At 46.2% G+C, this 25000-nt stretch overlaps 1 protein-coding gene across 2 annotated transcripts in view; it reads left to right on the forward strand.

Moving 5' to 3' along the window:
- The window catches only part of LOC128704232 (discoidin domain-containing receptor 2-like), a 152290-nt gene that overhangs the window by 74985 nt on the left and 52305 nt on the right, over positions 1-25000 (forward strand). For both annotated transcript variants that reach the window (XM_070102982.1, XM_053799274.2), the window contains one exon: positions 18039-19809. In XM_070102982.1, coding sequence (XP_069959083.1) covers positions 19554-19809 — 256 coding nt within the window. In that variant the 5' untranslated portion in view covers positions 18039-19553. The remainder of the gene's footprint in view (positions 1-18038; positions 19810-25000) is intronic.

Genomic DNA, 25000 nt, shown 5'->3' on the forward strand with positions numbered 1-25000 from the left:
TACCCAAGTGAAAGATATCGGAGGAAGGGTAAAATAAACCCACTGAAAAAGAGGGACCCTCCCCCCTCCCCCCATAGACACAGTTACATAACACTGTCAACGTACAGTTATATCATCCATGCTTCACCTTCCCATCATCCATGCTTCACCTCCCCATCATCCATGCTTCACCTCCCCATCATCCATGCTTCACCTCCCCATCATCCATGCTTCCCCTCCCCATCATCCATGCTTCACCTCCCCATCATCCATGCTTCACCTCCCCATCATCCATGCTTCACCTCCCCATCATCCATGCTTCACCTCCCCATCATCCATGCTTCACCTCCCCATCATCCATGCTTCACCTCCCCATCATCCATGCTTCACCTCCCCATCATCCATGCTTCACCTCCCCATCATCCATGCTTCACCTCCCCATCATCCATGCTTCACCTCCCCATCATCCATGCTTCACCTCCCCATCATCCATGCTTCACCTCCCCATCATCCATGCTTCACCTTCCCATCATCCATGCTTCACCTCCCCATCATCCATGCTTCCCCTTCCCATCATCCATGCTTCCCCTTCCCATCATCCATGCTTCACCTCCCCATCATCCATGCTTCACCTCCCCATCATCCATGCTTCACCTCCCCATCATCCATGCTTCACCTCCCCATCATCCATGCTTCACCTCCCCATCATCCATGCTTCACCTCCCCATCATCCATGCTTCACCTCCCCATCATCCATGCTTCACCTCCCCATCATCCATGCTTCACCTCCCCATCATCCATGCTTCACCTCCCCATCATCCATGCTTCACCTTCCCATCATCCATGCTTCACCTCCCCATCATCCATGCTTCCCCTTCCCATCATCCATGCTTCACCTCCCCATCATCCATGCTTCACCTCCCCATCATCCATGCTTCACCTCCCCATCATCCATGCTTCACCTCCCCATCATCCATGCTTCACCTCCCCATCATCCATGCTTCACCTCCCCATCATCCATGCTTCACCTCCCCATCATCCATGCTTCACCTCCCCATCATCCATGCTTCACCTCCCCATCATCCATGCTTCACCTCCCCATCATCCATGCTTCACCTCCCCATCATCCATGCTTCACCTCCCCATCATCCATGCTTCACCTCCCCATCATCCATGCTTCACCTCCCCATCATCCATGCTTCACCTCCCCATCATCCATGCTTCACCTCCCCATCATCCATGCTTCACCTCCCCATCATCCATGCTTCACCTTCCCATCATCCATGCTTCACCTCCCCATCATCCATGCTTCACCTTCCCATCATCCATGCTTCCCCTTCCCATCATCCATGCTTCACCTCCCCATCATCCATGCTTCCCCTTCCCATCATCCATGCTTCACCTTCCCATCATCCATGCTTCACCTCCCCATCATCCATGCTTCACCTTCCCATCATCCATGCTTCACCTCCCCATCATCCATGCTTCACCTTCCCATCATCCATGCTTCACCTCCCCATCATCCATGCTTCCCCTTCCCATCATCCATGCTTCACCTCCCCATCATCCATGCTTCACCTCCCCATCATCCATGCTTCACCTTCCCATCATCCATGCTTCACCTCCCCATCATCCATGCTTCCCCTTCCCATCATCCATGCTTCACCTCCCCATCATCCATGCTTCACCTCCCCATCATCCATGCTTCACCTTCCCATCATCCATGCTTCACCTCCCCATCATCCATGCTTCACCTCCCCATCATCCATGCTTCCCCTTCCCATCATCCATGCTTCACCTCCCCATCATCCATGCTTCACCTTCCCATCATCCATGCTTCACCTCCCCATCATCCATGCTTCACCTCCCCATCATCCATGCTTCCCCTTCCCATCATCCATGCTTCACCTCCCCATCATCCATGCTTCACCTTCCCATCATCCATGCTTCACCTCCCCATCATCCATGCTTCACCTCCCCATCATCCATGCTTCCCCTTCCCATCATCCATGCTTCACCTCCCCATCATCCATGCTTCACCTCCCCATCATCCATGCTTCACCTCCCCATCATCCATGCTTCACCTCCCCATCATCCATGCTTCACCTTCCCATCATCCATGCTTCACCTCCCCATCATCCATGCTTCACCTCCCCATCATCCATGCTTCCCCTTCCCATCATCCATGCTTCACCTCCCCATCATCCATGCTTCCCCTCCCCATCATCCATGCTTCACCTCCCCATCATCCATGCTTCACCTCCCCATCATCCATGCTTCACCTTCCCATCATCCATGCTTCACCTCCCCATCATCCATGCTTCCCCTTCCCATCATCCATGCTTCACCTCCCCATCATCCATGCTTCCCCTCCCCATCATCCATGCTTCCCCTCCCCATCATCCATGCTTCCCCTCCCCATCATCCATGCTTCCCCTCCCCATCATCCATGCTTCCCCTCCCCATCATCCATGCTTCCCCTCCCCATCATCCATGCTTCCCCTCCCCATCATCCATGCTTCCAATCCCCATCATCTATGCTTCTTCTCCCCATCATCTATGCTTCCCCTCCCCATTCTCCACCCTGTCCCTACCTTTACGTTGATCTCTCTTCGTTACTATTTCTCCTCCCCAACTCCTACATATAGTTGACGTGCTGTTGGAGTGTGAGCAAGGTAACATTTATGAAGGAGGGGAGGTTGTTAATGTTCCAGTTTTATAACTGTAGTGTAAGCACGACTCTGGCAAGACAGTCATGGAGTGAATAATGAAGTTTTTCTTTTTCGGGCCACCCTGCATTGGTGGGAGACGGCCGATGTATTAATAATATATATATATATATATATATATATATATATATATATATATATATATATATATATATATATATATTACCTGAAGTTTACCTGGAGAGAGTTCCGGGGTCAACGCCCCCGCGGCCCGGTCTGTGACCAGGCCTCCTGGTGGATCAGAGCCTGATCAACCAGGCTGTTACTGCTGGCTGCACGCAAACCAACGTACGAGCCACATCCCGGCTGGTCAGGAACCGACTTTAGGTGCTTGTCAAGTGCCAGCTTGAAGACTGCCATACCTGGAGGTTACCTGGAGGTTATTCCGGGGATCAACGCCCCCGCGGCCCGGTCCATGACCAGGCCTCCCGATGGATCAGGGCCTAATCAACTAGGCTGTTACTGCTGGCCGCACGCAGTCCGACGTACGAGCCACAGCCCGGCTGATCCGGCACTGACTTTAGGTATCTGTCCAGCTCTCTCTTGAAGGCAGCCAGGGGCCATATATATATATTATATATACATATTTAATATATATATATATATATATATATATATATATATATATATATATATACTATATATATATATATATATATATATATATATATATATATATATATATATATATATATATATATATATATATAAGTAAACAGAAGAGTGGATGGAGACTTGAACCGTGAACACATAAGAGAATACTGCAAAAGCTGGAGAACCAGGCGGGGATATCAGATAAGGCACTGTAATGGATCAGGGAATACCAGTTGATAAGACAACAGTGAGTCATGGTACGTGACGAGGGTCAGAGTGGGCGCCTGTGACGAACGGGGTTCCACAGGGGTCAGTCCTAAGACCGGTGCTGTTTCTGGTATATGTGAACGACATGACGGAAGGAACAGACTCAGAAGTGCCCCTGTTTCCAGATTATGTGACGTTGATGAGAAGAATTCATTCGGACGGGGACCAGGCAAAACTACAATAGATCTGTACAGGCTGCATTCCTGGTCCAGGAACTGGCTACTGGAGTTCAACCCAACAAGTGCAAAGTCATGAAGATTGGGGAAGGGCAAAGAAGACCGCAGACGCAGTACAGTCTAGGGGGCCAGAAACTACAAGCCTCACTCAAGGAAAAAGATCTTGGGGTGAGTATAACACCAGGCACATCTCATGAAGCGCACATCAACCAAATAACTGCTGCAGCATATGGGCGCCTGGCAAACCTCAGAACAGCATTCCGACATCTTAATAAGGAATCGTTCAGAACCCTGTACACCGTGTACGTTAGGCCTATATCGGAGTATGCAGCACCAGTTTGGAACCCTCACCTAGCCAAGTACGTAAGGATATTAGAGAAAGTGCAAAGGATTGCAACAAGACTAGTCCTGACGATACTGGAGGACTGGAGAGATAGGGGGGATATGATAACGACATATAAAATACTGAGAGGAATCGACAGAGTGGACAGACAGGATATTCCAGAGATGGGACACAGCAACGAAAGGCCACAATTGAAGTTGAAGACTCAGATGACTCACAGGGATGTTAGGAAGTATTTCTTCAGTCACAGAGTTGTCAGGAAGTGGAATAGTCTGGGAAGCGATGTAGTGGAGGCAGGATCCATACATAGCTTTAAGAGGAGGTATGATAAAGTTCATGGAGCAGGAAGAGTGGCCTAGTAGCGGCCAGTGAAGAGGCGGGGCCAGGAGCTGTGACTCGACTCCTGCAACCACAATTTGCTGAGTACAACTTAGTGGTGAGTACACACACTTGACTGCTTCACCCACCCCAAAACTTACTTATACCCATTCTCAAACTCATGTCTCCTCGCGCCCACTTACGCCCACTCATACGCCCAACCACAAGCAGAGATATGCCTTTCTAAACCGAGGCGTGTCCACTGTCACCTGTTCCGTCCCGTGGGAGGGGAAGCTGGACGCAGATGGTAGGAGAGAAAAGGAGGTGGGTTTACTCACCAGGGTAGAGGGAAGGGTGGGTCAACCAACCAGGGAAGAGGGGAGAGTGGGTCAACCCACCAGGGAAGAGGGGAGAGTGGGTAAACCCACCAGGGAAGAAGGTAGAAGATAAACCTTGTTTTCCAGACAGCATAAGGGGACCGTAGGGAATTATCGAGGAGATATAGAAGAGAGTGAGAAGGGACCAGAAGGAAGAAGATAAAGATACGAAGAAATACATAACAATACATGGAAAAGATAAACACAACAACTATATTAATAATAATAATAATAATAATAATAATAATAATAATAATAATCTTTATTTCTACAAGTACACGATACAACTTATACATACCATAGTTGACATCAGTGATATACTAAATAAAAGCCCTGGTTATGCAGAGCATTTCGGGCAACTTGGGTCAATTTTGTCCCCCCAGGATGCGACCCACATCAGTTGGCTAACTCTCAGGTACGTACTTACTGCTAGGTGAACAGGGGCAGTAAGTGTAAGGTGACTAACTCCCTGGTACCTACTTACTGCTAGGTGAACAGGGACAGCAAGTGTAAGGTGACTAACTCCCTGGTACCTACTTACTACTAGGTGAACATGGACAGCAGGTGTCCTAAGGAAACACGTCCTAATGTTTCCACCGGAGATCGAACCACAAACCTAAATGTGTAAGCTGAAGAATAGAAGAGCAGATGGCTCTCTCCCCACCCTCCACTTCCTCGCTACGGTAAGAAGGAAAAACCAGAAAGGCAGGAAGATAAAAATTACCAGGAAAGAGGGAGAAAGAACGTTAGGATTAAATTAATAACTGATAATGTTAAAAATTATGAAATAGAGAATTATTAATAATGTAATAATAATTTTAATAATGTAATTAATAATTATAAAATAAAAAGTAGCAAAAATAATTAATAATGTAATAAAGTAATAATGAAATTATAAAAATTAATGTTGTAATAAAGGTTATAATAATTAAAATAACGAAATTAACAAAAATAAGAAAAATAGAAATATAAACATAATGAAAATAATTAAGAGAAATAATTGTAAAAAGTTGTTAGTGTTGAGTTATATTTATTAAGGTAACAAACTGATGTAACTGTTTGAAATTTAATAACTTGATAATCCCACTGATGATAACTCAGTGTATATGTAATGAGAGTACCACACTTGGATCCACTTCGAGGACAGTGTGAAGCAAGCTTTTATACCACAAGACGGGCAGAAAGCAGTAACTTCACTCTGGCTGTACCCTTCTCCAGAACATCACTTCATCTGACATCATTTATCCCCAGGATGACTCGAGTATGGAACACATTCGTACAGTATTATGATGTCAACGAGATAAAGTCAGTTGATCAAATGAAAATGCTGGCCCACAGATGGCTCCAACTTCATCCTGTTCTCTAATTGTATGTCTCTTAACAATAAAAATGCTTTCAAATGAGCTGATGTAGGTAACAGCTCTTAACTTGCCAATAAAGTTAGGAATCCTTAACCTGTAAATAGCTTGTCAATAAAGCTAGGGATCCTTAACCTTGTGAAACCCTGTGTAAAGAGAGAGAGAGAGAGAGAGAGAGAGAGAGAGAGAGAGAGAGGGGGGTAAGTTTGTATACATCTCTCAGTGTATATACACCGACAAAATATATGTTTGTCGATGTATATACACCGACATATATTCTTTAGTGTATATACACGAAAGATGTATACTTGTCAGTGTTTATACACCAAGAGATGTATATTTATAAGGGATATGCCAAGGTATCGGAATCAGCGGGTATAGGTCATTCTTACGGTATCGGTGAAAATGACGATACCAGCCGATACTTTTTAATATAATAATGTTAACATTATAACACACACACACACACACACACACACACACGGTAACTGAAGTAAGACATGAGACGGAGGGGTAGGTAGATTGCATTTTCTTGGACTGCAAGAAGGTCTTCGACACAGTTCCTGACAGAAGCTAGAGGATCAGGCACATATAACAGGAAGGGCACTGCATTGGATCAGAGAATAACTAACAGGGAGGCAACAGCGAGTCATGGTAAGTGATGAGGTATCACAGTGGGCACCTGTGACGAGCGGGGTGCCACAGGGGGTCAGTCCTGGGACCAGTGCTATTCTTGGTAGATGTGAATGAAATGATGGAAGGGATAGACTCAGAAGTGTCTCTGTAGATGACGTGATGTTAATGAGGAGAATTAAGTCAGATGCGGATCAGACAGGTCTACAAAGAGACCTGGACTTATAAATCTTTGGTAAATCAGGTGTTGTTCCATTTCCTAGGAACAAGAGCCCTTCACAAGCCACCTTTAACCCTTAAACTGTCCAAACATAAGTCAACGTTTTTTTACATTTGAAAACGTGTAAAAAAAACGTACATCTATTTTGGAGAACTACGAGTGTGAACGTAGATCTGTTTGGACAGTCTAAGGGTTAACAGTCTAAGGGTTAACAGTCTAAGGGTTAACAGTCTAAGGGTTAACAGTCTAAGGGTTAACAGTCTAAGGGTTAACAGTCTAAGGGTTAACAGTCTAAGGGTTAACAGTCTAAGGGTTAACAGTCTAAGGGTTAAAGGGTGTTCTTGGTATATATTTTTTGGGTTAATTGTGAATTGTGCCATTATTAGTATTAATTTTAAATAGAGCTGTTTAGTAACTAATGACGAAAGTTTTCTTGTAATTAAATTTATCTCCCGTCACCTACCTAGCTACCTATTGTATCTACGTACCTCCCTCTCCCGTCACCTACCTAGCTACCTGTTGTATCTACGTACCTCCCTCTCCCGTCACCTACCTAGCTACCTGTTGTATCTACGTACCTCCCTCTCCCGTCACCTACCTAGCTACCTGTTGTATCTACGTACCTCCCTCTCCCGTCACCTACCTAGCTACCTGTTGTATCTACGTACCTCCCTCTCCCGTCACCTACCTAGCTACCTGTTGTATCTAAGTACCTCCCTCTCCCGTCACCTACCTAGCTACCTGTTGTATCTACGTACCTCCCTCTCCCGTCACCTACCTAGCTACCTGTTGTATCTACGTACCTCCCTCTCCCGTCACCTACCTAGCTACCTGTTGTATCTACGTACCTCCCTCTCCCGTCACCTACCTAGCTACCTGTTGTATCTACGTACCTCCCTCTCCCGTCACCTACCTAGCTACCTGTTGTATCTACGTACCTCCCTCTCCCGTCACCTACCTAGCTACCTGTTGTATCTACGTACCTCCCTCTCCCGTCACCTACCTAGCTACCTGTTGTATCTACGTACCTCCCTCTCCCGTCACCTACCTAGCTACCTATTGTATCTACGTACCTCCCTCTCCCGTCACCTACCTAGCTACCTGTTGTATCTACGTACCTCCCTCTCCCGTCACCTACCTAGCTACCTGTTGTATCTACGTACCTCCCTCTCCCGTCACCTACCTAGCTACCTGTTGTATCTACGTACCTCCCTCTCCCGTCACCTACCTAGCTACCTGTTGTATCTACGTACCTCCCTCTCCCGTCACCTACCTAGCTACCTGTTGTATCTACGTACCTCCCACTCCCGTCACCTACCTAGCTACCTGTTGTATCTACGTACCTCCCTCTCCCGTCACCTACCTAGCTACCTGTTGTATCTAAGTACCTCCCTCTCCCGTCACCTACCTAGCTACCTGTTGTATCTACGTACCTCCCTCTCCCGTCGCCTACCTAGCTACCTATTGTATCTACGTACCTCCCTCTCCCGTCACCTACCTAGCTACCTGTTGTATCTACGTACCTCCCTCTCCCGTCACCTACCTAGCTACCTATTGTATCTACGTACCTCCCTCTCCCGTCGCCTACCAAGCTACCTATTGTATCTACGTACCTCCCTCTCCCGTCGCCTACCAAGCTACCTATTGTATCTACGTACCTCCCTCCCACTCTGCCTACCAAGCTACTTATGTTGTCTGTCGAATGACTCTGGGTTAATCATGTTTTTGGTCCAGCAGCAACAGTCTGGTTGGTCCGAGACGAGGAAGCACTTAGCCGACGGAGGCTCGAGCCTCCGATACTCCTTTCAGTTGACCCTCACAGGTTTAGCGATTGGTAAAGTGATGTTCAATACCGTGCACTTTTTTTCGATTCTTTTTGGCTATTCTTATGCGAGAAATGTAACATATGTTGCTCAACAGGTGTGTGTGTGTGTGTGTGTGTGTGTGTGTGTGTGTGTGTGTGTGTGTGTGTGTGTGTGTGTGTGTGTAAAAGTCATTATGTATTCGCGTTTGTGGGTGGCGAGCTGTAGCTCTAAATATTTTTCTTCCCCATGGAGAAACGTAAAACGTAAAACGTAAAACGTAAAACGTAAACGTAAAACGTAAAACGGTATTTTTTCACGACAGTCCAAGCTCGCTCTTGCATGTGGTATTTTGTATTGCAAAACAATAATTTATTGAAATAAGAATTATGGATTTAATTAAAAACATTAGCAACGTCTTCAGGTATCTCTCTGTCGCATTCGTGAAGATGGTGCACGGTCTCAGTTCCCAGGTGGATCATTCTCCCGACGAGAAGCTCCTCAGATTCCTCAATGAGGATGTCCTCAGTGCTTTCCAGGAGGACGGCATGACCCATCCAGAAATGGTCTTGGGCTCCCGAGAAGAGGTCTCCATCTCCCTACAGGAAAAGGTCGTCTCCACCTCCCTATAGGAGGAGGTGGTATCTACCTCCCTACAGGAGGAGGTGGTATCTACCTCCCTACAGGAGGAGGTGGTATCTACCTCCCTATAGGAGGAGGTGGTATCTACCTCCCTACAGGAGGAGGTCGTATCTACCTCCCTACAGGAGGAGGTCGTATCTACCTCCCTACAGAAGGATCTCCCCCAGCAGCGTCTCTCCGGCAGCAGGAAGATCAAAGAGGGCTACCTCGGTTGAGTGATGTTCAACGTAAAGCCACTCTCCCACGTCACCAGCTCCAGAAAAGACAACAGTGTAGCACGCAGACGATGCTCAGCCACAATGTCCTTGGAAGACACCGATGGTTTCCAAGTCTGTAACAATAGAGCAGCCACGCAGGGCGCAGAAGGTAATCCTGGCTGTAACAACAGTACATGTTACAGCCAGGCGGCTGACGTTCGGTGTGCTATAGTACTCGACGTGGAAAACTGTAACATGTTACAAGTGTTGAAATATCTCGCTAGAAATTTCTCCGAGGTAAAAGAAAACCAAATATTTCTAGTGTTGTACAACAGCACAAAGAGAAGATGCGCCACAGTGGATGTTAAAAGTGTGAAGCTAGAGGAAGTCCTGAGTGATATAGGTACTCCCACACGCTGGTGGAATTACCTGTTGTTTAATTGTTGTAACAGAGAGAAAGAGACGATGCTTGCCGCAGCAATGAGAGAGGCTATCAGGTTAATCTATCTCTCATGGGGAAAAATTATTGTACTTCACTCCGGGATCAACATACCTCCAGACGCCGCCAGCATTCTGGAAGAGCCAGCCACGTTTGTCCTCATTAACACTGAGGGAGAGGACGAAGTTCTCCTCCGACATGAGGAAGAGATGAATCTTCTCCTCTGGGGAGGGATAAACTGTGGCATGATGGGCGCCTACAACTGCTCCCTCTTAATCTTAAGCGAGCCAGGCCTCACAGAAGAGATCGGCTACCAGGCAAAAGTTGTGTTACAAGTGTCGGAGGGATATAGAATATTGAGTATCGTTGGAACACCTTACTGCTCCGAGGTCAACATCGTAAACGACAAGGTGCTTTTAAATAACATAAGATATATGGACTCACTCTGGGTGCAGTACGAGTGCGTTGACGATAATGCTGAGTTTACACCTGCTTATATGCAGGTCAAGTTTAGTTACATCAACACTTCAGGCTGCCTGGTACAACATATTATACACTATACAATTCTAGAGCCTTTTAAAACGAATGAATCTTTCACCCTTACCTTCTGAATTAAACGCCAAACCCGTATGTGGATCAAAATTCTTGTCAGATTCACCACCCTACTGACTTAATATTCTTTCAGCTGAAGAGAGGAAGTACAAAATAATTTTTTTCTTACAAGATCGTAGACAATTTTAAAATTAATGCAACTACAAAAAGAACCAGTCATCTGTTAGCTAAGGTAACGTCAGAACGCCTTATCTGATAGAATTGAAACTTAAAACCCTGGTTAGTTATTATTAGATGAAGGTTCGTAGAGCAAGTGACACGAGTCGGTGCTCAATACTCAGTTTTAATAAGCCATTTCCGAAATAAATTTCCAGGTTACTTACAAGACACTTGCTGGATCAGCATCATATTCAGGGTGTAGTCAAAGTCTCTGTACAGGGAACATGATGGTGGTAGTGGTGGTGATGGTGGTGGTGATGGTGGGTGGTGGTGGTGGCTATAGTGGGGGGTTGTGGTTACAGTGGGGGGTGGTGCTCATGGTTATAGTGGGTGGTGATAGTGGTTATAGTCTGTGGTAATGGTGGTTATAGTGGGGGTGGTGGTAATAGTGGTTATAGTGGGGGTGGTGGTAATGGTTATAGTGGGTCGTGATGGTGGTTATAGTGAGGGTGGTGGTGATGGTGGTTATAGTGGGGTGGTGGTGGTAATGGTGGTTATAGTGGGGGTGGTGGTAATGGTTATAGTGGGTCGTGATGGTGGTTATAGTGAGGGTGGTGGTGGTAATGGTGGTTATAGTGGGGGTGGTGGTGATGGTTATAGTGGGGGTGGTGGTAATGGTTATAGTGGGGGTGGTGGTAATGGTGGTTATAGTGAGGGTGGTGGTGATGGTGGTTATAGTGGGGGTGGTGGTGATGGTGGTTATAGTGGGGGTGGTGGTAATGGTGGTTATAGTGAGGGTGGTGGTGATGGTTATAGTGGGGGAGGTGGTAATGGTGGTTATAGTGGGGGTGGTGGTAATGGTGGTTATAGTGAGGGTGGGGGTGATGGTGGTTATAGTGGGGTGGTGGTTATGGTGGTTATAGTGAGGGTGGTGGTAATGGTGGTTATAGTGGGGGTGGTGGTGGTTATAGTGGGAGTGATGGTGATTATAGTGAGGGTGGTGGTGATGGTTATAGTGGGTGGTGATGGTGGTTACAGTGGGGGTGGGGGTGATGGTTATAGTGGGTGGTGATGGTGGTTACAGTGGGGGTGGGGGTGATGGTTATAGTGGGTGGTGATGGTGGTTACTGTGGGGGGGGGGGTGAGGGTTAGAGTGGGGGGGGATGGTGGTTACAGTGGGGGTGGTGGTGATGGACACATTAATGCACATGTATGCGTGTACATATGAATACACATGCACAGGTATGCATCCATATGTGTGTACATAAATGGTGAATATATATATATATATATATATATATATATATATATATATATATATATATATATATATATATATATATATATATATATATATATATTAGCAAGAACTCATTTAAAATTAAGCCCTTTCTAAAATTTTCTCTTATACGTTTAAAAAGATATTTTTTCCATTTATGTTAATGTAAAAATTAATAATTTTGTACCAAAAGAACCTTAGAAAACTTACCTAACCTTATTATAACCAGAGCAGTTTAATTTAGCCTAATCCAACTAAATATATTTTAAATAAGTTTACTATAATTTAATAATAAACAAACGCAATGAAATATATTTTTTTTCGTTAGGTTCAGAATGATTTTTGCGCAATTATTGCATACACAAATTTTCGCTTGCCTTATTCGGCAAGAAGAGCATTGCTATTTAAGCCAAAATCGCAAGTTTTATCTATTCGGCTCAGGAAACAGAAACTCTGAAACTCATCAAAGATACATCAAAGACGATTGGATGCTCCGTAAAAGGCTTGGATGCTCTACGACAGGCTTGGATACTCCATGAGAGGATTGAATGCTTCCTAAGAGGATTGGATGCTTACCAGTCTAATCACCCACCAGATTAACCCACCCACCCATCCACAACACAAACCCACCCACAACACAAACCCACCCACCCCTCGCCCCTCTGTAATCACTAGTGCCGTGGTGGGCGGCGTCAGCAGCACCATTGTAGAGGTGCTAGAGTCAGCACCCGTGACAGATGGTGCCATTACTACCTTTGGACAGTTAGGACTCTCTCTCCCTCTCTCCCTCTCTCTCTCTCTCTCTCTCTCTCTCTCTCTCTCTCTCTCTCAAATCGTTTTCCCGGCAGTCTGGGATAACAGGTCGCCCTGTCAGTAGATTTTGACAGCACAGAGAGCTATCTCATATTTATCTTTCATCTCTCTCTCTCTCTCTCTCTCTCTCTCTCTCTCTCTCTCTCTCTCTCCCTACCTAACGTAAGATCCTTCAAGGATGTAACCTTAATGCTGGTGAAGTACTTCCGATGCAAGGCAATGGAACCACCCTTTCCACCTTGAAATCAAACCAGTTTACTTGGGGTTGTGAGATTTACTTAGAGATTCCTCGGAATTTGCCTATTTTCACATTTCTTAACCATCAAGTGACTCATCTGTGTTTTCAACTTCCCGCTGTGCCCTTGTCTTCCTGTTTCCCGCCTCTCGAAGAATCTGTCCCTGTCTTCTCTACCAATTCCTCTCAGTATTTTGTACGTTGTTATCATGTCACCACTAGTCCTACTTTCCTCTAGCATCATGAGGTTTAGTTCCCTTACATTTCCGAAAGCTAGTCTTAAGATCTGCCTAACGCTCATTCCCAGCAGCTGTTATTTGGTTGATGTGCGCCTCAAGCGATATGCTCGGTACAATGCTCACCTCTGGGGGTTAATTTCTAGTAGCCACTTTTCAGACTAGAACTGCAGCCTCTCCACTTGTAGTCTTTCCTGGTCCTCACATGTTGGTATTCTCCTCTTCAATTTCACATTATCTGCGAGCCTTTCCGCCATGTTGTTCATTATACAAAAAATTGTACTGGTCTTAGTACTAATCTTTGTGGAACCCAACCCGGGATATGTGCCCATTCCGACACCTCTTCCCAGACGATTACTTGTTGTCTCTTTTCTGTTAGGTAGTCTTTAATCCTGCCTCCTCCATTATCTTTTGTACCTGTATCTTGTGCTCGACTATGGACCAAAAATATGTAGTCGACAAATCCTTGTCTTTCCTGCCTTATGTTAACTTGTTATAGAACTACAACAGGTTTGTAAGACAGGATTTTCCACGCCTAAAGTCGTGCTGGATATCGTGTAACAGTTCACTCCTTTCTTTATGCTTCATCATTCTTGATAATCTTCTCCATAACCTATCACACTATGCATGTCCCAAATCTACACACAGAAATCACTCCCTACGAAAGTAAAAGACTGGGCAGGCGATGCAAAATGCCCCCAATAAAAAGTAGGGGCGCCATTGGTACACTAAGGGAAAACACCATAAGTGTCCGGGGCCCAAGACTGTTCAACAGCCTCCCATCAAGCATTAGGGGAATTGCCAATAAACCCCTGGCTGCCTTCAAGAGAGAGCTGGACAGATACCTAAAGTCAGTGCCGGATCAGCCGGGCTGTGGCTCGTACGTTGGACTGCGTGCGGCCAGCAGTAACAGCCTAGTTGATCAGGCCCTGATCCACCGGGAGGCCTGGTCATGGACCGGGCCGCGGGGGCGTTGATCCCCGGAATAGCTTCCAGGTAACCTCCAAGTAACCAGGTATGTCAGAGACATTGGCCTGTAGTTTAACGTTTTCTGTCCTCTTTCTTCCATACCTCTGACAATTGCCCTTTGTTCACTGGCTTGTTGAAGATAGTTGCTAGTGGCTCACACAGTACTTCTGCTCCCTCTCTCAGGACCCACGGAGAGATATCTGGTCCCACTGCCTTGTCCAGTATCAGGAGACACTGGACAAGGAGTGTATCAGGAGACACTAGACAAGGAGTATATCAGGAGACACAAGACAAGGAGTGTATCAGGACACACTGGACAAGGAGTGTGCCAGGAGTTGGGTCATTTTTCTGAACACCTCTCCCATGTTGATTTGCCTCATCCTAGAGAGGTGGTCTGTTTCCTGTTTCTTCCCTCTGCCGTTTCCTTCTCCTTTTTCCTATTTCCCTCTCCACTCCAAGCTTTTCTGACAGACTGTGTCGATATTGTGAGATTCCCTCAGATCTAAATTTCTTCTCAATTCCAGGTTTCTTTCTCCTTCCCTTGTAAACATAATTATTAATGTACATGTATGGTATACAATACCGACAAAATAAAGAATTAGACATATATGCAACATGTGGCTATCTTTATGGTACCATTAAGATGCCCAGATGTTGCACATGTGTGTAGTTTTTCATAGTTATTAATAGCCTCATCTTTCCCTCTCTATGAACTCTTACTCTTAAATAACCCATTTAAGGTAAATATCACGAGAGCTCTGTGCCTCGTGTTCCCATCTTCTTGTTTCATTAAATTTGCCCTCAGCGGACCACCAGCAGCAACAGCTTGGTTGACTAAGCGAGCACCAGATGAGCTTAGCCCAAGGCCGGGTTCTGGGAGTAGAAAAACTCTGGGAACTCATCAGAGGTATATCCACATGCTGCTGCTGTCGTTGCTGTTATTGATGCTTTTGTTGCTACTGTTTCTCTTGTTATTGTTGCTTTTGTTGTTGCTATTGCTGGTTCTGTTGTTGTTGTTGTTGTTGTTGTTGCTGCTGCTGCTGCTGCTGCTGCTGCTGCTGCTGCTGCTGCTGCTGCTGCTGCTGCTGCTTCCCCTGTTCTTCCCTCTCTACCTGCTGCTGCTGCTGCTGCTGCTCTGCTGCTTCCCCTGTTCTTCCCTCTCTACCTGCTGCTGCTGCTGCTCTGCTGCTTCCCCTGTTCTTCCCTCTCTACCTGCTGCTGCTGCTGCTGCTGCTGCTGCTGCTCTGCTGCTTCCCCTGTTCTTCCCTCTCTACCTGCTGCTGCTGCTGCTCTGCTGCTTCCCCTGTTCTTCCCTCTCTACCTGCTGCTGCTGCTGCTCTGCTGCTTCCCCTGTTCTTCCCTCTCTACCTGCTGCTGTTGCTGCTGCTGCTCTGCTGCTTCCCCTGTTCTTCCCTCTCTACCTGCTGCTGCTGCTGCTCTGCTGCTTCCCCTGTTCTTCCCTCTCTACCTGCTGCTGCTGCTGCTGCTGCTGCTTCCCCTGTTCTTCCCTCTCTACCTGCTGCTGCTGCTGCTGCTGCTCTGCTGCTTCCCCTGTTCTTCCCTCTCTACCTGCTGCTGCTGCTGCTCTGCTGCTTCCCCTGTTCTTCCCTCTCTACCTGCTGCTCTGCTGCTGCTGCTGCTGCTCTGCTGCTTCCCCTGTTCTTCCCTCCCTACCTGCTGCTGCTGCTGCTTCCCCTGTTCTTCCCTCTCTACCTGCTGCTGTTGCTCCTGCTTTTTCTCCTCCTGACGACCCTGTGCAGCATCATTATAAAGAACAATCAGTGGAAGGTATCGGTATATTGATCAAGCTATGTCGAGGGGGATACAAGTTTTACCAAGCTTCTCTATGGTACTGGTGGGGGTGCACTCGTCCCCATGCTACTGCTGCTGCTGCTGCTGCTGGTCCTGCTGCTGCTGCTGCTGCTGGTCCTGCTGCTGCTGCTGCTGCTGGTCCTGCTGCTGCTGCTGCTGCTGGTCCTGCTGCTGCTGCTGCTGGTCCTGCTGCTGCTGCTGCTGCTGCTGCTGCTGCTGCTGGTCCTGCTGCTGCTGCTGCTGTTCCTGCTGCTGCTGCTGCTGCTGCTGCTGCTGCTGCTGCTGCTGGTCCTGCTGCTGCTGCTGCTGCTGGTCCTGCTGCTGCTGCTGCTGCTGCTGGTCCTGCTGCTGCTGCTGCTGTTCCTGCTGCCTTTGATGATACTGCTTACGATGTTGCACCACCATGAGTGTATAAACTACCACCACTACAACAGCAGCAACAACAACCATCACAACCTCTCCCGCTATTACCACCACCACCACCAACACCATCACTACCACCACCACTACCACCACCACTACCACCACCACCACTACCACCACTACTACCACCACCACAACTACGCCTTTAACGTGATTAAACAACAATCACCTGTATGGCTGGGGTGTCCACACACTGCCATTAAACCACACCATCACTGGACCTGCTTCCGTACCTTCCCTTGTCATCCCACACCTGAAGCTCCGTAACATACATCAGTAGGAAGACACTACATATTATCCTTTAGAATTCACCCCATTTTTAATCAGTCCATCTTTAAAGACATTATTATTATTATTATTATTATTATTATTATTATTATTATTATTATTAAAAAGTACTAAGGGCGACGTTGACACTAAGGCAGAATGTATATTTTATAATGTAATTTAAAAAAAGTAGAAAACGCGACGTATGAAATACTTTCATCCTATCACGTGTGTTTGAAACAGAAGCATGTTAAACGTTTTGCACTCTGGCAGGACTTTCGTTTCCGTCTCATGAACACTTAAGGCGGCAGAAAATTCCTCCAAACATCGCTTTACTGGCACTTAAGCTTTTTTTTTTTTTACTCTCCTGGGTATTTTTTTTTAAGAGATTTTAATCCTTTCTAATCTGAGAGATGTCTGAAACCTGGCCAGCAGGCCACCAGCAGCAACAGTATGGTTGACCAGGAAAGTACAGGACAAGCCTAGCCCAGGGCTGGAGAGTAGGAAAACTCAAGAAGGTGGTAGTATGGATGGTGGGGGGAAGAGGGAAGAGGGGAATAAGGTAAGAGAAGATAGGGATGAGAAAGGGACAAGGGGAGGGGGAGAGGGAAGGAAGGGGGTGATGGGGGAGGGGAGCACAACGCTGGGACTTCCCCACGTAAATCAATCGGGTTGGGGAAGTTGGTCCAACTATGAGAGTCAACCTGGCGACACCGGTCACAGGTATATTGCAGGTGTGCCACAGGGGGGTGGCACAGGTATGGCACAGGTGTGTGGCACAGGTGTGTGGCCACCTCCAGTGAACCATTCCTCCCTACAAGTCTTCCCAAGACAAAAAAAAAAAATCCCAAAATACACCAGTTTTTTCCCTAAACTTCAAATATAAACATACAATATCCATTTTTAAGTTAATTATTTTTATGAAAATCTTATTTACATATTTATGTACTGAAAATTTAGTTTGTTAATTTTATTAATTATTTAGACGAAGGATTAACAGGTGAAAATTTTCGTAAAACATTTACAGAATTCAGGTTAGGATTTTTTTATTTCAGGATTTGTAGGCTCTTAAAAAACTACATTTCATAATATTCTAGTTTTTGCGCGTGTTTTCTAATTTAGATTTTCTTCTTTATGGGAGGAAGAGAAAGAGAGAGCGAGCTGGTAATCTTTTCATTTTCCATCAACACTAATGAGTTCTTATCTCCCATCTTTTCAGAGTGTGTGGATTATCAACATCTCCTGCATATATCTTTCCAACGAGACATAAATCTTGCTTTAAATGCAAGATCTGTTTTTCTTTCCTGACGAGCACTTGCAACATCTGCCGTAGATTCTACCTCTTCCAGGCAACAGTTTTGAGCATCTTACTGGAACACGCAATATATCTTCTGAGAAGACTACCTTTTCTAGAACGGCACCTGCTGTTTCTTGACTTAAAAACGCTTGAACGCCCTGTGTTGCAAGAAAGTTCAAATCCTCAAGAGATTTTGACTCTTCCAGACCCTTTTTTTGGAAGACCAAGCAAGTCTACATGACAATCTCCTCTTTCAGACCTTTTTCTGGAAGACCTAACAAGTCAACATGAGAATCTCTTATTCCAGACCCTTTTCTGGAAGGCCAAACCAGTCTCCATGAGCTTGAAGACCCTGTGAAGAACCTACATGAGATTCCGACTCTCCCAGGCCGACGCTTGAAGACTGTCCTGAAAGACCAAACAAATATCCTGGAAAGTCTGCCTCTTCCAGACTCCGAGCTGGTACACTTCACACGTCTCCAACTATCAGAACTGATCCATCTGCTGGTTGGCGGAGAAAGTTTAAATGGTTGTGCTTCCAGCTTCCAGCTAAGAAGAAACATAAATCTCTCGCCAGACAATCCGCCTGGAATTCCAAGTGTAAATAGAAATGTTTTCCAGGAATCTGTGAAAAAAAGGGGGACGTAAATTGTGCCAATCGCTGGAATTTTAAGTGTAAATAATGGTGCTTCCATGTCCGTGAAAAGTGTTACTTTATAATCGTATATTATACAAGGAAACTTACGAATGTTGCTGGACAGACGAAAAGGAAGTAATTTTATCTTTCCAGGCAACATTTTTTGCAAACGTAAAGAGGCTTATTGTATATCGAAGAGGCATCTCTTTGACCTTTATACGAGTGACTCCAGGAAGAAAGTGTAAACAGTAATGACTTCGATACCACTTCTAGTTTGAAATACCTTCTAGTAGATAAACCATAGTATCAAACGCCCTATATTTTTTTTTTTAGCTGAGTGACGCGAAGAGTAAAAAGAAAAAATCTTTCTGGTACTATTTAATTTTCTGAAAGCCATCGTGTGAAAGCCAAAAAAAAAAGTGAAATGGTTAAAGTTTCTTCGTTCCAGTTCACAATCCTGACTTTGAGGATATAAATGAGGTTGTTTACAGTCAACAGCGGCAAATTAAAGGTTATTTTCGCAGCTTGAAAGACAGAAAAGCAATATTGGCCAATTCCAGGTTCTCTCTATTACCCCCTTCCCCTCCCTCGATTTTCAGTTGTCCCCTCCCCCTTCCCCCTCCTCTTCACATCCCCCCCTCTTCCCTTGGTCGAAAATGACGCTCCAGAAATTTGTGGAGTGAGTGAAAACACTTGTGGTAAATAATAATCAGAGTTAGAGTTTCATACTAAGCCTGAGCGACCTGGATCGTGAGTTCCAGATGAGACCCGCACCGACCTGGTGACCTGGGGGCTTGAAAATGAAGCCAGGACCAGAAGAAATGAGACCAGAACCTGGAGAAACGAGACCAAGACCTGGAGAGGTGGAAGCTGGACGACCTGGTGAGGACACCAGGTTAAGACCCCCTGGTGACCAGGAAGGAAGGTGTGAGGACCCGGGTCGAGGATCTGGGAGACAGAGGCGAGGACCCGGTGTCCTGGAGACGAGGATGGTCTTCATGGTGACGCTGGTGCTGGCGACCAGTGCCGGCTTCCAGGTCACGGCTCTCCACACTGGTAAGAGTCTTGGCCGTATTCACACTAAATCTATTTTCTTTTCTCTGTTCTCAAAGTGAATACCTTGTGAACAGAAATGTTCAATGGTGAACACAAGTGAACAATCCGATTTAATCACAATAATTTTAAGATGTTCCTTTTTTGCATTGTCATCCCTTTTATCAACTGTTCTTGTTCAGTTATTTATTGTTCGTGTTCAGTTATTAACTGTTCTTGTTCAGTTATCAACTGTGCTTGCTCAGTTATTTGTTCATCAGTCTGTCCTTATTTGTTCTTGTTCACTTATGTTCTCGTTCAGCTATCCTGTGTTTTTGTTCAGATATAAATTAAATTTGTTCATTTTTAATAAGTTCAAATGTTTCTAAAATATGTACGAGAAAAAGTTTTTATGTACCTATAAGATCAACTATTAAAAAAAATCACTTTCTGTTCGGATTTTATCTTTCTCTTCAGATTTTCGAATTTTATTTAGATTTTCACTTTCTTTTCAGAGTTTCCCTTCAAATATTTAACTGTCTCTTCAGATTCTTCAATTTCTCTTCAGATTCTTCAATTTCTCTTCAGATCCTTCAATTTCTCTTCAGATTCTTCAATTTCTCTTCAGATTCTTCAATTTCTCTTCAGATTCTTCAATTTCTCTTCAGATTCTTCAATTTCTCTTCAGATTCTTCAATTTCTCTTCAGATCCTTCAATTTCTCTTCAGATTCTTCAATTTCTCTTCAGATTCTTAAATTTCTCTTCAGATCCTTCAATTTCTCTTCAGATTCTACAATTTCTCTCCAGATTCTTCAATTTCTCTTCAGATCCTTCAATTTCTCTTCAGATTCTACAATTTCTCTTCAGATTCTAAAATTTCTCTTCAGATTCTTCAAGTTCTCTTCAGATTTTCACGTTGGTTTCCCCTCCATACCTTCTCAGCCTTTTTGTCCATTTTCTTACCTATTCTCCCTCCTTCCCTTCTTTATCGTCCTAAATCAATAACCTCCCTCTCTAATTCCTTCTCTTTCAAACACTCTCCTTCCCCGGCACAATCAATATCCTCCCTTTCTCAAACACCCTCCTCGCCCTCTCTACCATATCTTCCAGACTCCCTATTCTCGTTTCTTTCCTCCCTTGCCATATTTCAGACTCCCTTTTTGTTACCTATGTCGTGCTCATACCTAAGTGATAGTAATTCCAGTTCTGCTGGAAGGAAACCAGTTGAAGCTGACACTACTGAAGTTTCCCAGTTCTGGCTGACACTAGAAGTCTCCCTGCTCAGGCTGACACTACAGAAGTCTCCCTGCTCAGGCTGACACTACAGAATTCTCCCTGCTCAGGCTGACACCACAGAAGTCTCCCTGCTCAGGCTGACACTGCAGAAGTCTCCCTGCTCAGGCTGACACTACAGAATTCTCCCTGCTCAGGCTGACACCACAGAAGTCTCCCTGCTCAGGCTGACACTGCAGAAGTCTCCCTGCTCAGGCTTACACCACAGAAGTCTCCCTGCTCAGGCTTACACCACAGAAGTCTCCCTGCTCAGGCTGACACTACAGAAGTCTCCCTGCTCAGGCTGACACTGCAGAAGTCTCCCTGCTCAGGCTGACACTACAGAAGTCTCCCTGCTCAGGCTGACACTGCAGAAGTCTCCCTGCTCAGGCTGACACTATAGAAGTCTCCCTGCTCAGGCTGACACTACAGAAGTCTCCCTGCTCAGGCTGACACTACAGAAGTCTCCCTGCTCAGGCTGACACTGCAGAAGTCTCCCTGCTCAGGCTGACACTACAGAAGTCTCCCTGCTCAGGCTGACACTGCAGAAGTCTCCCTGCTCAGGCTGACACTACAGAAGTCTCCCTGCTCAGGCTGACACTGCAGAAGTCTCCCTGCTCAGGCTGACACTGCAGAAGTCTCCCTGCTCAGGCTGACACTACAGAAGTCTCCCTGCTCAGGCTGACACTGCAGAAGTCTCCCTGCTCAGGCTGACACTACAGAAGTCTCCCTGCTCAGGCTGACACTACAGAAGTCTCCCTGCTCAGGCTGACACTGCAGAAGTCTCCCTGCTCAGGCTGACACTGCAGAAGTCTCCCTGCTCAGGCTGACACTGCAGAAGTCTCCCTGCTCAGGCTGACACTACAGAAGTCTCCCTGCTCAGGCTGACACTACAGAAGTCTCCCTGCTCAGGCTGACACTGCAGAAGTCTCCCTGCTCAGGCTGACACTGCAGAAGTCTCCCTGCTCAGGCTGACACTGCAGAAGTCTCCCTGCTCAGGCTGACACTGCAGAAGTCTCCCTGCTCAGGCTGACACTACAGAAGTCTCCCTGCTCAGGCTGACACTACAGAAGTCTCCCTGCTCAGGCTGACACTACAGAAGTCTCCCTGCTCAGGCTGACACTGCAGAAGTCTCCCTGCTCAGGCTGACACTACAGAAGTCTCCCTGCTCAGACTGACACTGCAGAAGTCTCCCTGCTCAGACTGACACTGCAGAAGTCTCCCTGCTCAGGCTGACACTGCAGAAGTCTCCCTGCTCAGGCTGACACTGCAGAAGTCTCCCTGCTCAGGCTTACACCACAGAAGTCTCCCTGCTCAGGCTGACACTGCAGAAGTCTCCCTGCTCAGGCTGACACTACAGAAGTCTCCCTGCTCAGGCTGACACTGCAGAAGTCTCCCTGCTCAGGCTGACACTACAGAAGTCTCCCTGCTCAGGCTGACACTGCAGAAGTCTCCCTGCTCAGGCTGACACTGCAGAAGTCTCCCTGCTCAGGCTGACACTACAGAAGTCTCCCTGCTCAGGCTGACACTACAGAAGTCTCCCTGCTCAGGCTGACACTACAGAAGTCTCCCTGCTCAGGCTGACACTGCAGAAGTCTCCCTGCTCAGGCTGACACTGCAGAAGTCTCCCTGCTCAGGCTGACACTGCAGAAGTCTCCCTGCTCAGGCTGACACTGCAGAAGTCTCCCTGCTCAGGCTGACACTGCAGAAGTCTCCCTGCTCAGGCTGACACTGCAGAAGTCTCCCTGCTCAGGCTGACATGTTTCATTACCTCTTGTATGAAAGTCACCCTGTGTGATGGTGTATGAGAGTATGTATCACATAAAGTAGGGAAGCTGCACACTGTGCGCGTTCCCACTATGTAACTACCATCTAGAAGAGTATAGCAGCATGCTGTGGGTGTTTCCTACAGTGTATCTGTCATTTAGGATAGTGTAGCAGCATACTCTGGGTGTTCCCACTATATAACTATCAAATGGAATAGTGCCTCAGCACGCTATGTGTATCCAATATATTAAGCCTCGCTAATAACCGCCCTCAGTACCTACCCACCATCATCATTGTTCCTACCTTCCCCAGTTACTATCAAATCATTTATTATTATTATTATTATTATTATTATTATTATGACTGTAACACAAGGAATGTTGGAGGTTCGAATCTCTGTCCGGTAATTGCTATTGAGACAGACAGGCAGGCTTTGCCAGTCTCGCGGATGAGTGACGGGCAACACAGAGGCAACAACAGGCAACAAATGGATTGGAAAGTGTATCCTGGACAGTGTCATATGGTGATGTGTGACGCTTGACTGCTGCGGAATGGACGAGGAAACGGCAGAACAAGACATGGAAATCAGAAGGGAGGAAGGATTGAGAAGGGAAATCGGGAAGAGAGATTGGGATTAGATAGGAGTGTGGTATTTATCTAATCTCGTTTGTGTATCCTACCTCAGCTCGTGTACAGGCTAGAGCTGTTATCTTAACTCAGCTCATAGGCTAAGAGCTGTTATCTTACCTCAGCTCACAGGCTAAGAGCTGTTATCTTAACTCAGCTCACAGGCTAAGAGCTGTTATCTTACCTCAGCTCACAGGCTAAGAGCTGTTATCTTACCTCAGCTCACAGGCTAAGAGCTGTTATCTTACCTCAGCTCATTTCAAAGTTCAGCACGAAGATTTACTCTCACAATAGCTAACTAACACTCAGGTATCTATTTACTACTAGGTTAATAGGTATAATACGTGTATTGAGACTTGTCCGGTCTCTCCACCCGCCTGGGACTGAACCCGGGTCCTTCGATTACGAGGCTCGTGTCTTATTTGGTAGTGACTCAGTTCACACACTGACGGACCGGGGCTCGACCCTCGGACCACTGGAAACGTTGGGTATGTTTTCTTACAACTGCTGCTTTTCACCTAGCAGTAAGTAGGTACCTGGGTGTTAGTCGATTTTTGTGGCTCCCCAGTGTACTCACTGAGTTATGTTTGTGGGGGTCGAATCTCAGCTCCTGGCCCTGCCTGTGTACACACTGAGTTGTGGGGGGTCGAATCTTAGCTCCTGGCCCTGCCTGTGTACACACTGAGTTGCGGGGGGTCGAATCTTAGCTCCTGGCCCTGCCTGTGTACACACTGAGTTGCGGGGGGTCGAATCTTAGCTCCTGGCCCTGCCTGTGTACACACCGAGTTGTGGGGGGTCGAATCTTAGCTCCTGGCCCTGCCTGTGTACACACTTGAGTTGTTTGTGGGGGTCGAATCTCAGCTCCTGGCCCTGCCTGTGTACACACCGAGTTGTGGGGGGTCGAATCTTAGCTCCTGGCCCTGCCTGTGTACACACTTGAGTTGTTTGTGGGGGTCGAATCTCAGCTCCTGGCCCTGCCTGTGTACACACTTGAGTTGTTTGTGGGGGTCGAATCTCAGCTCCTGGCCCTGCCTGTGTACACACTGAGTTATGTTTGTAGCAGTGCCTGTGTACTAATCTGTGCTTGCTTTGGGTAGATGCTCAGCTCCTGGCCCCAGCTTTTAACCTACGATCACGTATCATTGTTATTTCCTGGCTTCATTAGTTTGTTATACATAGTCTTGCAACTGTGTTACTGTGATGGGACGATGCCAAAATTTTTGCTGATACCGATAATTTTCCATTATTTTTATATTTTTGAAAATTATAATGATTATGTTCAATATATAGAAGGGAATTTTTATTATACAATGGTTAATAAATTGGGAGATGATGATGTTATTACTCATTACTTGATCTGTTGTGTTACTGGTTGTTAAAGGGACTTGTCGATTGTGTGTGTGTGTGTGTGTGTTAGTGTGCGCGCGTGCTCGACTAATTGTGATTGTAGGGGTCGAGTGTGTGTGTGCAGGTGTATTTTCACAGCTCCTGGTCTTGTGTGTGTGTGTGTGTGTGTGTGTGTGTGAGAGAGAGAGAGAGAGAGAGAGA

Source organism: Cherax quadricarinatus, chromosome 84 (genome assembly GCF_038502225.1).
Source record: "Cherax quadricarinatus isolate ZL_2023a chromosome 84, ASM3850222v1, whole genome shotgun sequence".
In the NCBI taxonomy this organism is placed as follows: Eukaryota; Metazoa; Arthropoda; class Malacostraca; order Decapoda; family Parastacidae; genus Cherax; species Cherax quadricarinatus.